Genomic DNA, 23,301 nt, shown 5'->3' with positions numbered 1-23,301 from the left:
AAGCTGTAACCTATGGCACTCATGTTGTTTCCCTCACTCCTTTGTGCCAGGTGACGAAACCAGCGGCTCAGGCAGCGGCAGCGGCTGCACAGACGATATCTGTCCCACCGAGTTTGATTTCGTCACGACCGAAGCACCGCCTGTGGATTCAGACAGGAGGGAGGTGGAGGCTTCAGCCACACAGCCTGGCTGGTCACTGCACACGTTGTTCATCCTCTTCCTCACTCTCGTACTGCAGAGACAGTGGAGATAATCCTGGATCTAGTCGGAGAAACTGTGTTTTAGCTACAGAAACAGCCAACTTTCTTCTTTTCTTATACTCTTGGACAATGGACCATGCCACAAACACTTGCAGTTTTCTACAAGACAGCAGTACTGCAACCTGCTTCCAATTTTAGTTTTCCCAAAGAGTACCAGGTGCCAGACTGAACTGCTTCCTGCTTTTTTCAGATATCTCTGAAGACGATACCCACTCTTGAGAGAATTCTTTCTCAATCCTTTATTACAGGAGACTTTCTGAGCTTCATTTCCTTTTATGCTGCAAAAGAGAAAAAGGATCTTACAGTATGTGTTTTTCCCCAGTGAGAAAAAAGAGGGGGGAAGAAACCAAGAAAGTTTTCTTTCTGAATCAGGCCTGACTCAAGGCTGCTGCATTTCAACAGAATATCAACAAAACACAAAAAAAGACAAGAAAGGAACAAAAAAAAAGCAACCATTCTTCACTGACAGCCAGGTTTCCTTTAGAAACTTCTGTAGAATGATTCAGGTCATCAGAATGATCACTGTTACAGGGAGGAAGGCTGGATTTTTTTTCCTCTAACACTAAAAAAGTATTTCTCAGCAGTGAATGTCTTGCACTTCATCTGCCAACCACATCAGATTGGTATGAAGGTAGAGAAGCTGAAAAATAAGTTTATCTTAGTATGGTAGTAGCTCCACTAGCTTCAGAATATCATGTTACAGTTGCTTAGGATTTAAATCTTAATGCCCAGTAAAAATATGAGTAGAAGCATGGTTTCACCTAGTTTCTTTTAGGATTTATCCATGTTATACAATTGTCACAGTTTTCCACTTAGCTCACCACAGTGAGCTCACCAGCCATGATGGTAATGTTAAACAATGGTCTTGACCCCTCACGGGTTCAGACAGAAAATAATCTCTTGTGATGTAACTTTTTCCTTTTGTTACTGTTCTGACATCGATTAGAACTTTCTGCTACTATAACCATTACCCTACAAAGACAGCAATTCTCTAATAGACTAACAGCAACCGGATCAATAGTATGTTTCACACCTAAGTACATCTTTCATATTGGTTAATTTCAGTGTCACAAGGATTTCTTCTACAAATTTCAGATCAAAAAAATATATAGTACTGACATGGAAATTTCTTTCACTTTTTTAGTCTTAGTATGATCATCTATTTTTATATATATAAATATATATAAATCACAGATTTTAACTTCTTAATTACAAGCTCAGGGTTGACACTTCTTTATAAGAAAAAAATGTTTGGTCAACCAACTCTTCTCTTTTTTGCTGCTCTGAAAAGTAACCCTTTAGTGACTGGTGAGCATGAAAATCAAAGAAGAGAATTTTTTACATATCCAGTTGTCCATTTCTTAACAAGTTTGCAGGTTGGTGGAGAAAACCTCTCTCATATGTGTGTATTTGGGGGGGAGGGGGAGGGCATGTGAGTTCGTATGATAGGCCTAGAGAAGGACATAGATGTCAATTGTGATGGTAATTGTACTCTCAGATTCTTCAAGGATGCATTGCTTTAATAGTCATTGTCTAAATGGTTATGGTCTGGGATAGAGTTTTCCTAATTTGCATCTGGTCACAAAACCCAAGATGGAAGCTGTTTAAATCCTGGACAAATGCATGTCAACAATTAAACATAAAAATCTTCCTTCTTCTATCAACCACAGACAAAGGATTTTTGGGCCAATTCTGCATGGTGTTGAAATGATTTGCCAGAAATTTATTTCCTGATTCTTACACCGACTCTGGAAATGGTATACACAAATTGTGGTAACACCATAAAGCCAGCCAACCACATTGCAATTTAACAGCAGAGCAGGTAGATCGTATCCATTGCAATTGCTTTTTCTTGTCAAATTATAATTAGCTATCGATTTAGGCATGAAATTAAAATAGAAAACACAAAGCACGTTAGAATAAAGTATACTTAAACACTTTTACCAAAAAGTATTTACAAAATATTTATATAGTGTGTCTAATAACAAAAAGCATAAGTTTTGAGCCACTTGTATTCAATTCTTTTTTTTCCCTGTTTGTTTACTTTGAAGCACAACGATAGCATCATAGAATCATAGAATCATGGAATGATCTGGGTTGGAAGGGACCTTAAAGATCATCTGCTTCCACCCCCCTTGCCATGGGCAGAGATGCCATTCACCAGATAAAGCTGCTAAGGGCCCCATCCAGCCTGGCCCTGACAGGTGGTCTACTCTTCTGGACTAGTGTGTCACTGTCTAAGCATACAGATCACATGGGTCTTACATGGCCATGGCAATGCTCCTCACTTCTCCAAAGGTTCCCCCTGAAGCAGGTCTTGTGATTCAGCATTTACTGTCTCCAGGAAGTTTAATCCAATTCTCATAGGCTTTTTCTTTTACCCTGGTACAGCAGGTACCAAGCAGAAGGTCTTTGTTTTTAATTTTTTTTCCTGAACTTGCACATGCAGCTTTTTTTCAAGAAGAACCCTTTAAAAATCTCCCCTGATCCATCCCTTTCTACCCATCTCCACATCCTTTCCACATCCTCAGCAACTTTGTTTCAGGAGAAGTGAAGTGTGATTTTGATTTCTCTGGCTGTGTGTTTATTTGGCGGTAACTGATTCTATTTCCATCTGATTATTCTGGGTCTGAAAGCTTTTTGACAGGCAAAAATGTCCAAGCCCTCTGGTGAAAGTCCTCTGTTGGACTTGCTCCAAACTGCTGGTGAAGGATCTGATGGACTCATCAGGTTTTTCTGTTAGCCTTGGCCCACATGTAGTTGATGTGATGACTGTTTTCAGCTGGTGCAGCCAAGGTGTGTGTCCAGGGTGCTCTCACCTCTTTGTAGACCTCCATGGACTTTTGAACAAGGAGTAAGAGGGATCCCTAAGAACTAAGGGGTCACTGAAGGTGCTTCTCACTGGAGGATCTTGCCCTGCTCTTCTTGGACTGAATCTTACAAACTGCCACTCAAAAAGCACACCAGCCTCATCTTTGCCAAAATGTAATACTTGAGGGAGTTCCACCAGAAATTTGTCTTCCATGTTATTATTTCTCCTCTTATTTTCCTACTATGCATGGTGATATTTTGTCAGGAGACAGAGATGCCTTTGTGTGAAGTATTGTGCATACATTTCTTTAATAGTCCCTAAAGGTTGAATACTCTCTTCATACATTGCATTTTTCTGAGATTAAGAGAGCTATTAAATCTACAGAGAAAATGAAATTGGAAATGAAGGAGAGAAAAGAAAAAGCATTCATTTTCATAAATGTGAGAATCTACATAATTTCCAGTGATTCTATTTGCACGTCCTTTGCATCCAGTAGCTCTTCTTCTAGGGTAATTTTTTGGTGTGCCACAGTTTAAATATTTCTCTTCTGTTAGCAGCCGATAAAGTAAGAAATTATAAAGAAGACAATTACCTGTTCAAGAAAAAGGGACTAAGTCCTAAGGAAAAGTCCTTTGATTGTGTAAACCCTCCATGCTGAGCAACCTAGAAGATCTTGACATGCAATGTTCTTTTAAAGTGAAGACTAACAAAAAATTAGATTCAATTAATTACATAACCATTGCTGTAGACCCCTGTGAGGTTTATTTTGCATCATCCCCAAGTTTTAATGTTTATTGTACTGCAGATTTTTCTACTGATGACTCAGTACATAGTACTGTAAATGCAGCGCAGACTAGCTGGACTCTGGCCAAACCTAGGCATTTCAAAAAAGACAATCAGAAAAAACTGAAAAAAGAGGGTAGAGATTTCCTGCAAAAGAAGAAGAGAGGAACCTGTGCCTCAATGTTCTGATAAGGGTTGATCTATCCCAATTCCCTAAGAGGCACCACAGACCTCTGAACATGGAAAGCTCCCAAAATCTGAGTCTCAGATGCACAAATCATCCCAGTTCTGTGGGATTTTTAGGAAGGGTTATTCCCACAGACGTGTGAACCAGTTTGAGCTGCTTCCATGCAAAATGGCTTTACTGTGCATGTGACTGAGCACTGTCAAAGATTGCTCAGACAGGTTGTGGAGTTTCCCTCACTGGAGATGTTCAAGAGCAAACAAATGTTCAACAATCCTGTGCCATGTGCTCTAGGATGACCCTGCTTGAGCAGGGAGGTTGGACCAGGTGACCTACTGTGGTCCCTTCCAACCTCACATGTTCTGTGATTCTGTGAGCTGGAGCTGTTTCTGGGAGGTGGACTCTGTGAGCAGTGTCTCAGCAGACAGCAGTTGCCTTCAGTTTACTAACTGAGTCTGAATCATTATCAAATGTAACTATACTTATTCACTGAAACTTTCAGCATAAAAATAAATTACAGCTCTGATGCAAGTTGTGGTTTTTGTTTTTAATTTCCTTCCAAAGATAACCCATTAAAACTGAATACAGAAAATTTTAGAATGATTATGCAGGCTTCTATAGATTTCATTATGGAGATTAAGAAGAAATCCTCATTTCAAAGACGAAAAACTGTATTATTTGCTATATTAACCCACAGGTGTTCAAACTTGCTAGAGGAGAATGGTTAGCGTTAACAACAGTGGAATGTTACATAAAATTGCAAAAAGCCATAATTTTAAAGGGAAATTCAGCAGTCAAAGGCTAAGTCTTAGTGTCAGGACTGAGATTATGTTGTCAAAATATAATAGACTCAGCAATGCCTACTTTCAAGAAAAATAGGGCAGGTGATGCACTGAACATGGCAATGTTTTCATTACAGCTACTCAGATGGACTGTGATGATCATATTAACATGTGTAATTATAACCCTTTTTTGATAAAGTAATGATAAAGAGCAGAGTACCATGGTAACAGGGTACATGAAAGATAAATGTTATCATAGTAACAATTTTCTCATCTGTTTAACAGGTTAGGAGATATAATGGAGACTGAAGAACATTGAAACTGATTTTTAAAATAAAGTTCTAGCATTGGACAAGAATGATGGTCTCAAATTAATTTAGTCAGAACATCTTCCAAGTCTGTCCTAATCAAATCGGCTGACCAATACGACCAATCAGTCACTTGAGGGTAATTTGCTAACGTAACATGGAGTGTTCACTTACATTATCTAATTATTTTTTCTACTGAACTGAGTATATAGTTTATGATTCTGGTTGTGTATCATATGTGGTCGTATAACAGACTTGTACATTTCACCTGTGTGAAATCCAGGTGCCATGACAAAGCAAATGAGAGCTTTATCATTAACAAGCATTTTGACTATAATCAGGGAGAAAAAAGTAAGTCCCTTTTTTTCTGGAAGCTGTTCATATGTGGTTTATTTATGACTCTTAATAAAACAGCGACAACACTGTCCACAAAAGAAGTGACATTTGCATGGTCACCTGTAAGTTTTCAACCTTTACTCCAAAGCAGTTGCAGTCTTTCTGCCTGGCTTCCCCACAGCCAAGGTCTATGAACTATCCAGGAATACAAGAAAGTCATATATGTTTGTCCACAGCTTGAATTCTACACAGTTAAATCAAATCATTTTAAGAAAATGGGTCAGTATTTCAGTCAGCTCTTATTTCACCTTTAATTATGTATCATTGATCATTAACAGTGTAACACACATGAAAGGCTTTTGTTTCACACTGATGAAAAAATACTTTCCTTTTCTTCCTTCATTCTGGCACCAGGAAATCTGTGAGACTTAGTACTTAAAGCAGTTGGCAGCATCTGGTGTGTAGTTTATTTATTAAACTCAGAACAGCTGCATTACTAAGAGGAGTTGTCTTTTTCTTGAGAGGGAATAGGGAAAGAGTGTGTCCATTTATCATTAGCAAAAAAGATGTACAGAACGTCAACTATTTATCTTAGACAGAGTGGAGACTCATCTGTTAGCATTTCTGAAGATGTTTTAAAGTCTAATTTCCAGGGAAGACAAATCTACTCCCACTAAAACATAAATCAGTATGATTTTCTTCCATGAAAATAATACAGAATATGTGGCTTTCAGTTCCAAGCACTGTAGAAGTTGGAAAGGAATTTGACTTCTCCAAAGTGGGAAGCCAGCCATTTAGACAGCTCTACTTCTCTCAACTCCTGGAGCTCTTTTGTACCTCTCCAGGGCTTTTCTGAGCCCCAGCACAGATTGCCTGAAGCAAGGAGCATCCTGGGTAAGCAAGTTGTCCCTGCTGACCATAGCATTTGTTTTTCCAAGATGGATAGGAAGACAGCTGAGGAATGAGTCAGGGCAGAATGACTTCACAGTGAGACCCAGCAGATATATATGACTGTGGGGGTTTAACAGTAAAATCAGGTGAGGGACAGCTGGCGTTCCTCACATCTGTCCAATTATTCTTTTCAACCAACCACCTGTGAATTTTCAGTGTAGTCTAATTATAACCATCTACTCATGGACATAGCAAAGGCACAAATAATTCTTCACAAGTCAGCAGTCCTTTGGTAGTCTGCTGCAAAGTTTCTCTTTCTCTTCTCATTTTCCTGGTAGACTGTATAATTCTGTATCTTTCAGAGTCTAAGGAAGAGCTTACTACGTAAAACAGATTTCTGTGTGTTAAAAGTCCATTTTTCATTTTAAAAAAGTGTTATTTAGGCACAAAAGCTGTTCAGAGGTCTCATAAAAATTACTCAATTCCACTATGCACCTAGTAAGTTCTCTTCTCCAGCCTGATAATGACACTCACAGGAGGCACTGGAGAAAACCCAAACTCCATTAATCCTCTTAAGTTTCTTAGAGGTTTTCTGTGTTCTACTAAATATCCCAAACACAGGTTTACAGGGAGACAGTGCTACTTCTCATCCTTACTCTCCTCACCTCAAAGTATCATCCTGGGCTTGAAAATCTTTAAAAATAAGTATTTCATCAAAGCTAGTACATTAGAAAAAATTTTTTTTTTTGCCATATCTCTGTTTCCTGATGATAAATAATTCTAACTAAAGCTTCCTGTGTGCCACATGCCCTATCTGTCTTTGAGTCACCAGTGTCACTATGACTATTTTCTTCTCTAGGTTGAACTGTCTTTTTGGTCATTTTTAGCTCACTGGATTTTCTATCTCACTTCACCAGATTTCCGTGCCTTTGGTAGAAACTAAACCTTCTATTTTCAGACAGAGGATATAGCAACAGAGAGATTTGGTTCACTTATTTGGGAAATTTCTTTCAGGCTTTATCAAACCCCACTTTTAGCTTTTATTCTCCATTCTAAACATGCTCGTCTGAGTGTTCTTGATTATCTGACATAAATCCTGATGACTCTTTTTTCAATCCATAGTTGAGCTTATAGAGTAGGTTTTGAGTCATTCATTCAGTTGTGGAAAAATTCTGCTTCTATAGCTTACACTTTCTGTTTTGCTATTTTCTGCCATGCTGATGAGCCAGCAAGGCCAATGGCAAAGAACTTGTGTATTTTCTATAGCAAGATTAACTGAATGGGCAGCAACTTCTGGAAACAATTCATATTGCTTCTCTAATTGATTATTATGAGGTCCAGTGTTGGGTATTTTTTATTTTATTTCAACGTTGTGGGCCTCATTTCATTTACTTTACACATTGGCTGTGGGTATATTATGTTGCACACATATAACTGCTGATTAGCTGTTTCAGTCTTTAGATCACACAGAAAATTTTTAGGCAGTTGGCCTATCTTAGTCTGTTTTTAAGTGCTACAGAGTGATGATCAATCTTAAAAATTTGCTCTAAGAGTAGTCAGAGGACTTCAGATTTCAGCTTCATGTTATTAGTTGAGTTTGAGGCTCCAACAATATTTTGTAAATAATTTGTGAATATGTGTGTGTACTTGAGGGGGGAGAAAGGAGCATTTGCATCTCTGAAATATTCTGAAGCTTCTTTTCAACTTCTGCCTAATCTGAGCACAAATACACAAATGAGGAATTCACATTCAGGTGTTCAGGGATGTCAAACCAAATCAATTCATGGCCATTTATAGACAGACTCCTCCCAGGTTACTTTTCTTTTGTTCATGAGCAATATTATTTAATTTCCACTGGCAATTTTTTTACATTTATCAAATTCAAAGAAAGGATGTTGTTTAAGTAGGTCAGATTTCTTGATTTGGGCATCAATTGACATTTATACATGTTAAACTTTTATGTCTCCAGATATACGAACATTGCTTGAAAGCATGCAAATTGTTAGCTCTGGTTTTTATGCTATATTTCTAGATTAGTATTTAACATAGCTAAATGTGAATTTATAGGGATGATATTTGAATGCAAATCAAGTTTAGAATAAAATTAGTTTTAGACAGAAATGGGGCTGGGTTGAAAAAATCTTATTAAACATTAAACCTTCTTTTCTACTTATCTGGTTCTAACATTTCAGCTTAATCTGGCACAACAAAAACCCAAAACCAGTTTATAGACCACACCTGAAACTAAATGGTAGTTTCAAATTTGGGGGATTCCAGTCAAAATGAAAGTTAGAGAAAAATCCCAAGTTCTCCCATCTCCAAGCACTACTTACGAAGATAGAATATTTAGCAGCATATGGCAGTGCGTGTGTGTATATATATATAGCAGTATATCAACGCAGAGTTTGAACTTCTAAGGGAAAGATTCTTTATGGCTTTGTAACTTCAGAGAAGTATTGTACCACAGAAATAGACAGAAGTAGAAAAATATGTACAATCGTTTTGATACATTTGTGAAATAGGTTTCACAGAACCTGATATTTTTTGTGCAAAATGCCTTAAATCACTTTATGTAGGGCTAATGCAATTGAATTTATTTCTGTATATAGCCTTTTATAGTAAATACTTCGGATGCAACACTAGATTTTCTTTCCACTGCTATCATATACAGCCTTATGATTATTAACTACAACAGAGAGATGATGAAAGCTCTGCTTTATTAGCTGTGAATGCATTTTCAGTCCACTCGTAGACTGAGAACTTGGAAGCAAGAAGCTGTGACAGTGCCAAGAGCACCAAGACCTTCCTGATGGACAATACCTACATTCTCTCAGCCCTTCACCACTGAGTCTTTTTCCTCTCATGCCATCTGTCTTCATGAAAATCGGCTGTGACTTAGAGCCTTGGGTTATCCCACCAAGCACTGGGCACTTTAGGGAGCACATTGTAGATCTCTCAAGTTAGTCAGAAGAGATGAGCACCTCCATATCTGGGAAGAGGCTTACCTCCCTTCCCAGCACAGGCTGCCTGGGATGACAAGGTTTGTCATGTAGAAATCCCACTTAAGTGCCTGGAGGAAGATGCCACTAGTGAGACGAGGGGTCCAGACTTCACCCAGACTCTCTCCTGTGCTTCTCTTCGTTGGCCCAATGGTGCCTCTTCTTCATGCCAGGGCTGGAGTGAGGAGCCTAGAGAGGGATGCAACCTGGAGAAGTCACAGTAAAATGACCTTGTTTCTGGGCCAAACCAACCCTGGTGTAACCAGATGTACAACCAACATGCATTCATTGTTCTGAATGCTGCCTGATGCTGTTATCTATGTATTCTTACTCATAAGACATTGGAACCAGTCAAATATCCTAGTTTCAAAAAGGAAAGGGGACTGCCTTCAATGCACATTTACACAAGGGATGGAGCTCAAACAGGTCTTTTCTGAAATCCCAGATGTCTTTCCAAGGCTGGTGAAAGCAGTGCACAGGGCTAAAGCCAGCTCAGACAGTTAGCAAGGATTATGATGCACATGGCCAAAGGACAGAAAGCAAATTAATGCAGTGCCTGAAAGAGTGAAGAACTGCGATAAAGATACCCTTCGGGTTTAATCATTAATGCACTTAGTTGTTTGTCAGTCTCAGAGCTTACTGCATCAGTGAAAGGAAAGTACACATCTAAGGGGTCGGTAGAGAAAGCAAGGTTAATACCTGCAGGTTAATGCTGACAAGCCACTAACATGCCTCTTGAAAAATAGCTGAGTGATATGACAGAAATAACTTGTTAAAAGCTGAAAAATAATTAAGTGCGTCTTCATCAGTTTCCCACTCCATCTCTTGAGACTCCATAATAAGGAAATCCTTTTTCATTCCCCAAAACACTTCTTGGGGGCTGGTACTTGAACTGCGGCAAAAACCTAAAGCCCTAGCTGTAAAGCACCCATTTCAATCCAAATTTTTAGGCTTCCTTCTCTTCTACTTTGTTTTCCTTTTGCATTTCTCAAAATGTCATATGAACCTAGTGTATGTGAGGATGCATCTCTCTCCCTGTATGCACATTTATATGTGCATATACACACATATCTGTATCTCTACAAATACAATCATGGCCCAGTAAATTTCAAGTGCAAATGCTGTAAGAGACTATTGGAAAGGCTCTATTTGCCACAATACTTGACACAGACCTAATGAGGATAGTCCAATGGAGGGATTTGTGCTTTAAATATATTTATACCTTTTGTCTCTATAAGTGTTGTTGAAATTTTCTGAAATAACTGGAAAAGGGTGAGCCTGCAGAACTGAATTTGGCAACATCTGCTGCTACTAGTAAGGAGCACATTAAAAAAACACAACTCTCCAGACAAAAACAGCAATCTGGATGGTATTTTGGGGGTTTACTGATATGAATTTCATTATTCCTTGGTTTCTATTTGAACACCAAAAAAACCCTGTAGAAACTCACCAAGCTTTTCAGAACCCCATCTTCCTTCCTTTCAGGCTACAATAATTGTTAAATGATGACTTTTCTACACTTATGGAAGTATGTTCTTTAAAAATTAATTGGGTAAAATACTGATGATCAAAACCATCATCCTCGTTGGTGGGTGTTTTTTTTAAAAAGTGAATCCATAATGCATGGAAAGTGGCTCTTACTTCTAAAGGTGTCATCTGGCCCCCCTTAACTGAATTACGGATTTATAATCATATTGCCACTGTCCATCACCCAAGAATGACATGACACAATACCCAGTGGATTACCCCTGCAGCAATTGGGTCTTTTTCATTTCTTTCTTCTCCACATTCTTTCCTCCAGGAAATTTTTATTAGTAGAAATGCATTCAGATTTCCCTGTGGATAAAAAGAAGGGAAGTGTTTGACATTTTCCAGACAATCTCAGACATACTGCTTGGCCCATTGCTTTTCCATTTCCCCCTGAGTCTTTACTAAGTCCAGTGCACAACAGTTAATGTGGTTTTCACAAAGCAATGATCAGTAATGCAAATACCATTTCTTCCCTCAAGATTTATAATGAATTCTGTGTTTCTTAAGCTTGTTTCTTTCACAGTTTTTCATGTCAAGGATGTTAAAAATGATATTTGGAAATCACAGAACAGTTAAACCATAAACTGTTGTGTTTCTGTTCATTACTAAGAAAAGTTTGACTGCAGGGATATTTTGTTGGCAGGGTTGTATTAACAGTCATTTACATACATACGTACATATATATATATATATATTTGTAGAGTTGCGCCTGCTTCTTTAATATACCTTAAAATTACCACCAGATAATGAATGTCCATCTATTAAACTCATTTTTTGTATTGCATCTTCCTGAAATATAGACATTAGAAGACCTTGCTGCTCAGCCAAGACAATTTTGCCTGGTGCAATATTGTGTTACTAGACAGAGGCATCTGAAAAAGCCATACATTTTATTTTCTAAATCTATACTTTCTTTTGCTGCCTACTGAAAAATTCTTTTTTAGTGCTTACAACACATCTGAAAGCTAGAATAGGATTGTAATATTCAGTAACAGACTGAGACAATAACTAGCATTCTTAAAGATTAATTTTATTTGCCCTGCCTTTTGCCTGCAAACATTATCCACATAATGCTTTTCAGACAGATTGTACCTTGTTAGTTTCCCTGCTTCATAATATACATATATTAATGAATATGTATTTCTATTGGCGACAGTGTAAGGCAAGTTATTTCTCTCACAGTGTTATTCTACTGTTTATTCATGTGCATATTTTAAATTTGCAATGGCTTGTTGGAAAGTCTAATTGATTGTCACTGACTACTAACCAGAGTTTTTCTCTTGTTAAGACACCATTACATAAAATTCTGATCATTTTGTGAAAGTTCACTTCTGTTTGTTAGATTTAAGTGATGTTATTTTCAAAATCACAGCAAATTAATTATCAATGAATCTCCACGAAAACATTGTCTTTAAAATGTCAGAAAACACAGTTTTTCCAATTGTCTTCATAGTAAGAGATAAATAGATTTTTCTCAGTTAAACAAGAAGATCTGTGGACCTTTATGGGAATCATGCCATAATTGGTAAAGCATTAGAATATAGAACCCACAATTCACTAACACTGTGCAGAGAGAGCAATAGCTCAGCTAAAAAGTATCAGATTGCTTGTCAGAAAAATCTTATTGATGCAACACACAAAGTCATTTGCAGACCATCTACTACAGGTATCCAGTTGCAGCAACTACAGTGACATTTGACACCAAGAAAGCAATGAGAGAGTCAAACTATCTGCTTCCCAGTGCCATGAGATCTCAACCGTCTATACAATCAACAGACAGAAATACAGAAACACGTTCTTTCTAGCTGCTATAGCTGCATATACTCTGTGTTGCTCCAACTTCTCTCTGTTGACAATAAAGAGCATTCTTGGTCTGGCATCATGGTATGACAAGCTGTGTGAATTATTCATCACCATCTTCAGCTTAGAAACCTTTCAATACATGCACAAGGCCCTAGTAGGTGGTTTGCACACAGCCCATTAATCCAAGTATTAGAAACAGGTGATCAGAAGTAGTCATTTTTGGTGAGGTAAATATTCTCAAAGTGTATGGATTAAGACTTCCCCATGTAACTCATTTAAATTCAAAGTTTAGAAGTGTTACAGCAACCTGGACAATGTAATTTATGCTGTGTGAGGACTATGCAATGGAGGATCAGAAACACCTTCCCCAGCCTCTCTGGTCCTCCTCCCAGTGAAGCTAGTGAGAGTTTGCCATTGGCTCTAGTACCAGGAGAAGCACATCTAACAAGCTGGATACTAACCATTAAAATCTGTGTTTATATCCTTGGTGTCTATCTCTCAAATAACACTGGTGACACTTATTAGTTCATAATTATGGCAGAAATAAAGTGTGGGACTATCTTTTACACTGTTGCTTAATATTCAGTACTGTATCTATATATCTACTTGACACCTCAGTGAAGACTTTGACATGCCTTATTCATTCTAGTTATTTTTATGGTATTGGTTTTGTTAGATTGCTTTCCCATATGAAGAATAAAACGATAACTGTTCTGACTTAAAATTGTCCAATTCCTTTTTATCCAAGTTTTGTTAAATCTAGATCATGGTCATCGGTTCTTCTCATTCCCATCCCCCTTCACTCACACCAGGAAGGCAATGTATATTGGTGGTTTGAAAACAGGTATTTGATATCCTCTGATGGACTACAATAAATATCTGAAGCAAGTACCTGCCTCATGTCTTCTTGTTTCTTGTCTGAAGAATGAAAAGTGCCCTCTGCAGACCAGCAGTGTTAATCTCATGATTGTCAGCTACTGGAGAATCATGAGGTAAAATGAATCTTTAAACTAACTTATGAGGACTTCATTCTACCGCATTCTTTTTTCAGCTATATTTATGTGCCAGCCATATTCCCCTAAAATCTCTCAGAGAAGTGAAAAACATTGTGGAAGTGTCCAAAGTCATGACATCAAAGGATTAATTTCAGGCAGGAGTCATTTATTTATTCTTTTGCAAAATGTGAGATCTTTCTGTGTCTATATATAAAAGACTTTAAAAAATTATACTTAATTGTTATTTTGACTTATTAGTTCTAAGTCAGTCATATTAGGAGCTAATTTAATGGTAGTATTTTATTACAATTGTTGAGAACCTTTTTTTTTTCTTTTTTGCATAAGACTGCCCGTGGTCCAAGAGTCTTAAAATGAAAATCAGTCTTGTATGAAATGTGGGATCTGGCAAATTAGAGGGCTCTCTTTCTCCTTTTTAGTTTGGCTTATTCTAATTCCTTCAGAGGTCTCTAAGACTTCATACTAGGTTTTTAAACTGTCAGTGTAGCCTCTTTAAAATTTTTCTGTTCATTAGGTTTCAGGTTTAAGGGTTTTTTTCAGATGCCTACATATTGCTGCCTGACATCACTTGAAACAGCCTAAGTTAGCCAAGGTATCTGCCCAGAGCCAGCAGACATGACACAGGACCTGCAGAGGCCTTGAATCCTTCCAGACTGGGCATTAGTTGTCCAGGTGGGATGGTCTGAAGAACCTCAAATGAAACTAAAGGTCTAAGTTTAGGCAAGAGAATCAGTTTCCTAAATACAGGTGAGCTGAATCCCACCCAAAACTGGTACAAGCTGAAATTTGGGTGAACTGAAACTCATCCTGAGAAGGGGTTAATTGTCTAAATAGAGGCACTGTTGCCATTCTGGGTAGGGCAGGCTTTGGTTCAGCTGCCGACTGGATCTGTTGTGTATCCTGTGTTGCGTCTTCTAGACCCACTGCCTTGGATTTTCTAGGTTATCTCAAAGAGCACTGGACACTTTTGAGAGGCTCACTGAGTCATGCCTTGCATTGCATTCAACATATCTGTGTGTAGCTGGCAAATAAGCAGAGCAGCAAGAAATCTGTGGCTTCCTGGATAGCAGCTGAAGCTAATCCATGGCACTCAGAGTACCTCCAGTGGCACAACCTTACCTGCCTCTGGGTACCCACACCAGCTCTCTAACACAGAGGAAGCCTGACACCTTCTGGGCATGTCTATCACTGAACTGAGAGAAAACAGATCACTTCAAAACTCTTTTTGTGAACAAATGGTTTAGGTAGGGTTGGAAATGTACTCATTTCTTTAGAGCTGACTGCTGTGTTTCCTGCCCTAGACCAAAACACTGAGTTTTCAAAGAGAAGAAAAAAATACTTTGCAGTGTTCGGCCTCTGAAAAAGGCTGGAGAATGATTTCCAGCTTCTTGTAATTTTATACTATTCTTTATCTTATTAACACAAGGCAAGCCTTGCTGTGCATGTTTCCTGACAAGGTAAAAACAATTGCTTGTCATAGAAGAGTTTAGTGAAATCAACAGTTTAAAATTCTGGTAGTTCCTTGAAGAAACATTACCTGAAGCAGTGCATAGAGTCTTCTGTGAGTCATGGAAAATCTGACAACTAATAACTTCTTTTCATTATTCTTTTCTTGTGCATCTATGAGAAGATTCTATTAATTAATAATGCCTTGCTTTAAATCCTGCTGGAACAGAAAGAAAATGTGAATTTCTAGGGATGTGATTCCATTAAGTGTCAAGAATTTACCTGCCTATTTAAACACCACTGAATCCTTTAGTCTTGGAATACTGTCACAACCATTTTCTCTGCCAGATTTCTGATATTTGTTTGATGACTGTATAAAACATTGCAAGTCTATTTTGATTCTTTTGTCTCATCAGAATGCAAATAAAATTCAAGGAGAATGAAATGTGAGAAAGGATTTTTAAAAGTGAAAATACAAGCATCTAACTGTTTGAAAACAACAGATGATTTTATTTGAACAGCAAGTAAAGGTTCTGGTAGGTTCTTTTACAATTTAGAGATGATATTTGAACACCAGCCTTAGCAGTGAAATGATATTTATATCCTAAATTCTGAGCTTTGCTGAATTTATTAGCACTCTCTAGGTTTAATACACTATTGAACCTAATATTACATTTGCATCTGTGAAATGCATATCCATTCACTTGAACATTCGGGTAGTATCGATGGCAAATATTAATAAATACAATCGACTGTTGACATTAATCCAGGGAAGAACATGGCCTAAGAAAATGTTTTCTAATGCATTTCTGAGCTCAGGCATACCAGAGAGCCATCAAATACAGATTCCCAGCTAATATAAAGAATGTGCAGGTGTCAAGTCCTTGCAATATGATGTAAATGCAGAAAAACTTCCCCTGGGATTTGGATCTGCATGAGGAATGATATTGTCATATAAAGACAGAGAAAATGGCCCATTTTTGAGCAGCTTCATGTGAAGGATGATGCTCACTTCTGCCATCAGCTTCACCTGTCCGAGCCCAGGGGAGGGAGCTCAGGGCTGGCAGCCCATGCAGCCTGGAGCTCTGGGGACAGAGCAGTGAGAGACCCTGAAGGATAGGAGGGGTTTGGAGAAGAGGCCAGCCCACTGTAATGAGACATTTTTGATACTTATAATTACTTCAAAGAACTTATTTTAGGAGATAAGGCGCATGGGAGAAAGAGGAGAGTATAATGAAAGAAGTCCAGGAGCTACAGAATAATCGAATTAAGAGGAAAAATTTGAGCTGAGTATCAGTAAAAATATCCTTAAAACAAATAAAGATGCCTGATTTTAATTTTTGTGGTGAAGTTTCTCTTTTTTCTGGTTAATGATTTTCTTCAATTGTGCATTTATTCAGTTTTGATAGAGATATTAATTAATTCAAAACAATTGATACAATTATAAATACAGAAACTCTTCACACACTCTTAATTAGATGTTAAAACTTCCACCTTTCAACTGTGACCCTGACTATAGTTAAAAGAGCAGAGTGTATACTATACAAATGGTTAGTGCATGGGATAGCTATTTGTGCTACTCAATTTATGACATTTCTTTAAAATACAGCCTATTTTAAAATACAGCCTATTTAAAACACAAAGCATCATTCTACCTTCTCCCACTGGAATAATTATTAATAGATAAGTTAGAGGAGGGTGAAACATATATATATGTTTGACAAGCAAGGCAGAAAGAGCCAAAAGGACAAGGCAAACAATGTGGGAGAGAGGAGGGAGACTGGAGAAGTCTCCAGAGGAGCAAACAGAAGTGAAATCTCTGGGAACCTCCCAGCAGAAAACAGAACTGGCACAATTCTGCACTGCAAGAAACATGTAAACATGCTGAAAATCCAGGCTGGATTTTTTTCTTTCCCTAACTGCTGTGAAGCTTGGTAAACTCTCTTTCCCAATTCTGTTACAGTGCCCTGAAATGCTGAAATATTTGAAGGACTCCTCCCTGAAACAATTTCAAAGATCCTTAAACATGTCACAGACACAACTGAAAACTAAGGGATTCTATTCTAGGGTAAACAGCTCCACTACACATTCCATGAAAGTGGAAGGAAAAAAGCCTGACATTCCCTGGCTGCAAATTGAATTTACTGACATTTTCAGGCAAAGACAATATTCCAAGTAGTCATTTTGTTACTCAATAAATTCCCATTCCCATTCACTTTGTTCTGTAAAACCTGCTCCTACCTTGCTTCCAAATGAAATAAATCATGGAATATTAGAGAAAAGAAGAGAGAGCAATTTTGTGAAGTGCTACTAGAGATGTGTTTTCCAGCTAAAAACCATACCAACATTGAGAGACTGACAGCAACTAAAACAAAAATGAGCATGAGACAGGCTGTTGTGATGAGCTGACATGAATTCATCTGTCTGAATAACACAATTAAGTATACATCACAAAAACACTACTAGCAATCCCCAGACCAAGCTAAAAAATTTAGATATAGGCAAAACTGAAACAAAAAGTACCACTTTTTCCCTCCCTTTTCAATTATAAGTAGAAATATACTTTTTATCTTTATGTTTGTCTGTCCTAGCACAGCCACCAGGGTGTACTTCTTTCTTACCAGCAGATAGACATAGTGTAAAAATGAGCACTGAGATCTGTAATCTCTCTCTCCATGTGTCATGTCCCTGATCAAATATTTTTAGTTGGGGGTTTCATTTAAAAACAACAAATTCTGCATTAAAACAAATGCTGTCATTGCTTTTGGAAAATCAACTTATCTTAAGGTTACATGTGGAAAAAGTTGGAGGAAAACAAAAAGGACAGCTTTTCCTTCTGTTAAAAAAAATCCAGCTTTTTCTTTCCTCAGGAAGGATTGTGCTTTGCCTTCACAAGTGGTATTTTTCAAAGCTCTGAGCTGAATTCTAAATCCATAGGGCTTGGCACACCGAGTGAGTACACACATCTGCACAAGAAACAGGCTTTCCAGAGCTCATCGGGGCTCCTATCCCCAGGCCTGGGGAGGACACACGGCCGCCTTGGGATGTGACACGCATCCCAACAGCCTTGGAGTGCTCTCAGTGAAGCTGTTTGTTCACAGCTCAGCTGGACAGCCGTGCCAAGGGGAGCAGCGAGAGCACAGCGTGCCACGCAGGAGTGCACCTGCTAACCATGAGCCTGGCTCTTGAGCAAGGTCCTGAGGACTGTAAGGAGGTTTGATGTTGTCCTAGGTTACAATAGAGATGTATTTAGTACTCTATTACCCCAAGCTGTGGGGCATTAACTGTTATCTCCTGCCATGATTCACCCCTGATAACTGTTAATGGCTCATCAAGAGCACACTGCATAGCTCATGGAATTATCTCATCCTATTGTGAGATGCTCCGCCCAGGAGGGAGGAGCCAAGCATTCCCACCTGGATATAACCTGGGCTCTTGGATGGCACAGGCAGCTCCTGTCTACTGGATTCCCAAAGGATGAGAGCTACCACTGGGCTGTCAGGTGGAGACCAGACCTTCCACAGGATCACCGCTTCAACTGAACTACTTCATTTGGACTGCTACCATCACCATGACTAACAGGGTGTCAGGTTGTATCTGACTCTGTCAGTGCTTTTTCTTGTATTATTGCACTTACCTTTAATTTTCCTATTAAATTTATAATCCTGACTTGTGATCTCCCACTGTTTTTGGTTTTTTTTCAAACTAACACAGATATGCATCTGCAAGGGCTGAGCACACTAGTTCTCCTCTCAATGCCCTTGCCCTGCACAGATGACTGCAGCAACACGGGAAGAAGCAGCACTCTGGCAAGGTCTCCCCACCCTGTGCAGCCACTGACCACGGGATGGCAGCATGAAAGAGAGAGAAAACACTTGCTTGCAAATGCTGGGCTGGAGTTTGGAAGTCTCTAGTAAAAATGAAAAAGAAACCCCATGAAGAAGGTTTAATAAGCTCTCTCAGGCTCTATCTGAAGTTGGTGGCAACCAGCCCCAGCAAAACCACTCACCAGCCTTATTGCTGACAAGAGCAACTTCGGAGCATTTAATGTGCTTAGCAGCTTTTCAGTCAACTCAAGCAGAGGAGGCAACTGTGAAACTCTTATAGATACTTGAACAATAATGCCTCCACATAATTATGAAGCTGCTGAAAGATGTTTTCAAGTAGAAAGCATGGGGTGGGGGGGAAAAAAGAAAGAAACCGAAGTAGACCTTTTTCTAAGTCAGAAATAAATTTTTTTTTTAAATCTGGTAAGAGACAGTATGGTCCAAACAGAGGTGGATGGCAGGGAAACAGGCCTGGAAGCAGCCAGCATGGAGAAATGAAATCACCCAGTGAAGGAAGTTGCAACGGAGATTTTGTGGCCTCACCACTGAACATTTAAGCATTTGTCTTCCACTCATAAATCCACATAAAATATTTCACTGTATCCAAAACAGACAGATGGGCTCTCCACTACTCCACCACAGAAAATCAGGAGCCACAGGAGATCCATGACAGGCAGAACCACGGTGCTGGAAAGGATCTTTCTAATCTAGTCTGTGAGAAAGCCTGAGTACAGAGATAAGGTCTGGAGACCTAGTGACTGCGTCCTTTATTCGGGCATTTGGAAGTGCTGGCAAGGGCAATGGCTGCAGTCCACCCATATTTTCTTTCCTTTCTGCCTGTTGAAGTTCTTCTGGGGTTTATCAGTTTGTCAACAGGCCAGAGACAGCAAGGCAGTAAAGGGAGGAGAGAGGAACAGGGATGGATTATGTGATGTGGAAGAGACTGGCTTCTTATTTGCTGTCTACTGAAAAGCTGGGTGTGTTGGAGTTTCTCATTCTCATAGTCAGATTTACCAGCTTTGTTATTATCCTGCAAAACCCATCTGTCCTGACCCAAGGACAAATGAGACCTCTGAAGTAGGAACACATGGCCATGGTAACATCATCACAAGTGCAGACAGGATTCGTGAAGAGGATCAGGACAGGCAAAATAACCTAAACCTGCAGATTCTGCAATTAGGTGAATACCTGGAGCTTTCTTTTCATGTTTCATCCATAGCCTGCTGGTATTGGACCATGGTTTTAGATCTGGCAAATGTGCAATGGTTTATATGTTGTCTTACATTGAAGCCCAGTGTAGAGGAACTTTTTCTGTCCATGGTCTTTCAGCCTTTAGAAGGGAAGGTAAATGCCCCTTCACAAGAAGAAGGTGGTGTGTAAAAAAAGATGGACAGCACTGGTACCTTTTTTTTTCTGGCCACCCAGGTCTTGGAAAGCCTAGTTTCAGTAAGAAGCTCTGGATAATAAATACCTGCTGCATCTCAGCTGCAGGAGCACTGAAGCAGAGCAGGATCATAGACACAGCTTTGTTCATAACTTGACTTAGTGCAGGCAGCTGTGTGCAGGGCATGTCACTGGCTGCATGCACTGCATAACAGGGCACAGACGGTATTTCAGGACAAGTTTCCTTCCTGGTAGCTATCAACCTACATGCCTGGTTCTGTAAGTGTATACCTCCACTGCTAAGTTTAGCTGACAGTCTTTCAATCTGCTTCTCTTCTTTCTGTTTTCTGCCATCACAAGCATAGGCACGTCTGCCCCAAAAGAAAGTCAGTAATGGTATTGCAACTTACAATTTTACAGCAATAGCCACAAAATGTGGTAGCTTTACATCACTTCTTTCCTAAATCAGGGCAGAATTGGAACAAATTCTGTTTCAAGTATTTAGCTAAACAGCCCTGAATGAGATTAAAATTTAATTCAGAAAAGAGCTTCTCACTAACTCCTTAAGAATATTTTCTATTTTCATGATAATCATTTTCACAAAGGCACAGGCCATGACTGACAGTGATGATATGGCTTTCATCAGCTTACTACAGTGTCAAAATTTAGGCACTTAACCTACTGGGTGACTCAGAAAGAGGCATTAGCTGCCCACAGATCCACTACAGCCAGGTGAGAGAGCAATTGACTAGTGACCAGAGAGCATTAAACTCCTCAGAAGGATGATCCACACAAAAGCCCTACATGCAAAGCTGAAAGCTGCATGGCTCTAGCTAACAAAAAGTGCTGACGAAGGGATGGTTTTGAGCACTTCTTCTCCAGGGCTCAAACATCTCATTTGTAGCTGTAATACACTCCTGTGTGATTCGGAGCATTTTCTCAAAGAAAGCAACAATTCAGTAGGAATTATTTTAGAGGGGGGCAGGGGTGGTGATGATTACCCTTGATACCATTCAGCAGTGCACATCCCACCTGTCAGCAAAGTGCCTTGAGTAAAAAGCAACCACAAAGACAGATGTGCTGATCCCTCATCTTTCCTCCCTGGGCTGGTCTGTGTGACTGCTTAGTTATGAATGGGAGGGGAAAAGTGAAGGGCTGAGGTGGTCCATGGGCACCAGCTGAGGTTATGCTTTGCACTGATTTGTGGAATGAAAATTCCAGGCTGTACTGGCCTGTGTGGAGATTGGGGATGTTATGTTTTCAGCATTCTTTTCCTCAGTTTAGGCATCTATGGGAGCCTTTGAGCATCCTTCTTCATCCCACCCTAGCAGCCTCAGGACAACTTATGAAACAAAAGATGGTAAATATTTAATAACACTTGCATTAACCAGCAACAAAAGCTGCCTCTTCTATAGTTTGACATGAATGGAGTACTAAAACATGTAAAACCGACATTTACAATCAGACTTGTGGCAGGATTTCCTCCACCTGTTCTTTAAAGTGTCAATTCTCAGTTTCCTTTATTTTTAAGCATTTCATTCAAAGTTGACCTATGCTTCTTTCCTTCACCAAAGACACAACTTTTCTTGGTTGCTAGATCAATATTGTACTTTTTTAAGAGGGAGCAAAAGAGCTGTCTGGTGTCACCAGGTAATTTTTCAGTAAGCCACGAGAGGGCAGGTTGTGCTCTCGATACAGCTGCAGATTTTAATAAGCAGTTGTTAAATCCACACACAGTTCCAAAGCCCTAATTACCTAACTAATCTCCAGCCAGTGAAAAGAGGAATGCACAGGTCTTTGACCCTAGTACTTGTTACGTGCATTGCATCAATCTAACGCCCTCATTGCTTTTCTTCTGGAAAGGAAAATACCTTTCCACTCAGTTTACATGTGAGATGAGAACAACTCTCCTTTGCTTTACCCACAGGCTCTTAGGGAAAATCTGTTCTAACAAGTTAGCTGCTGTGCTGCATTTTTTACATTTCTTCCCTATTTCTTTCCTTCCTCTACCCCACTGCCACTGTTGTTTCCCTATAACCAGGGCAGCTTGCAAAGAAAACCCTTGGGATAGCAGCATCCAAACCTCCAAGCTGATTAAGCTGGTTGGACACCCTGTGACCCCAAGGAAAATTTTCATCCACCCTTGGAAATAGCTAGAGAAGCCTCCTAAACTTGGGCATTCACATTCCTTGAAGGACTAAAATGTGTCAATCTCCATCCAACAGCAGCTCTCTAGATCAGTGTTTACCATGAACTGGTGTGTGCTCTAAGTTTTTCAGCCTGGAGAAAGGAAGGCTCCAGGGAGACCTTGTTGCAGTCTTTCAATACACAAATGGGGCTTATAAGAAAGGTGGAGACAAACTTTTTTGTGGAGCCTGTTGTAATAGGACAAGGGGTAATGGTTTAAAACTAAAAGAGGGTAGATTTAGACTGGACATAAGGAAAAAATTTATTACAATGAGGATGGCGAAACACTGGAACAGGTTGCCCAGAGAGGTGGTGGATGCCCTATCCATGCAAACATTCAAGGTCAGGTTGAACAGTGCTCTGAGCAACTTGATCTAGTTAAAGATGTCCCTTCTCATTGCAGAGGAGCTGGACTAGATGATCTGGACCAAAAATCTGTGATTCTATATGAAGGGCCATAGTCTAGTAGTGCTGGAATACAGCTGACAGCTCATTGAGAAAGGCATGTAGAGATCTCACACTCAGCTACCTTCTGACACTGATCAGGGTCAACTTATGTGACACGTGTAAGCTAGATCTCTGGAGGCTTCACCTGATGTCTTCAGCACCAGGTAACACTGGCCCCTAAATAACAAAAAGCCCCCAAAAGCAGCCTGAGTTGGGAGCTAAGGTACTAAGCTGAGCTAATGTGCAAAAAGTGCTTCAACCATTGACATCTTGGGCATTATCCAGGAACAAGTGCACTGGGACCCCCCAA

At 39.4% G+C, this 23,301-nt stretch overlaps 1 protein-coding gene across 1 annotated transcript in view; it reads left to right on the top strand.

Moving 5' to 3' along the window:
- The window catches only part of GPC6 (glypican 6), a 732,033-nt gene extending 718,449 nt beyond the window's left edge, over positions 1-13,584 (top strand). The window contains exon 10 of the mRNA XM_085057688.1: positions 51-13,584. Within this exon, the coding sequence (XP_084913814.1) occupies positions 51-253 (203 nt within the window). The 3' untranslated portion in view covers positions 254-13,584. The remainder of the gene's footprint in view (positions 1-50) is intronic.
- Positions 13,585-23,301: the final 9,717 nt, after the last annotated feature.

Source organism: Lichenostomus cassidix, chromosome 1 (assembly GCF_008360975.1).
Source record: "Lichenostomus cassidix isolate B80296 chromosome 1, HeHo_3.0, whole genome shotgun sequence".
NCBI lineage: Eukaryota > Metazoa > Chordata > Aves > Passeriformes > Meliphagidae > Lichenostomus > Lichenostomus cassidix.
This window is presented reverse-complemented; position numbering and strand designations above follow the sequence as displayed.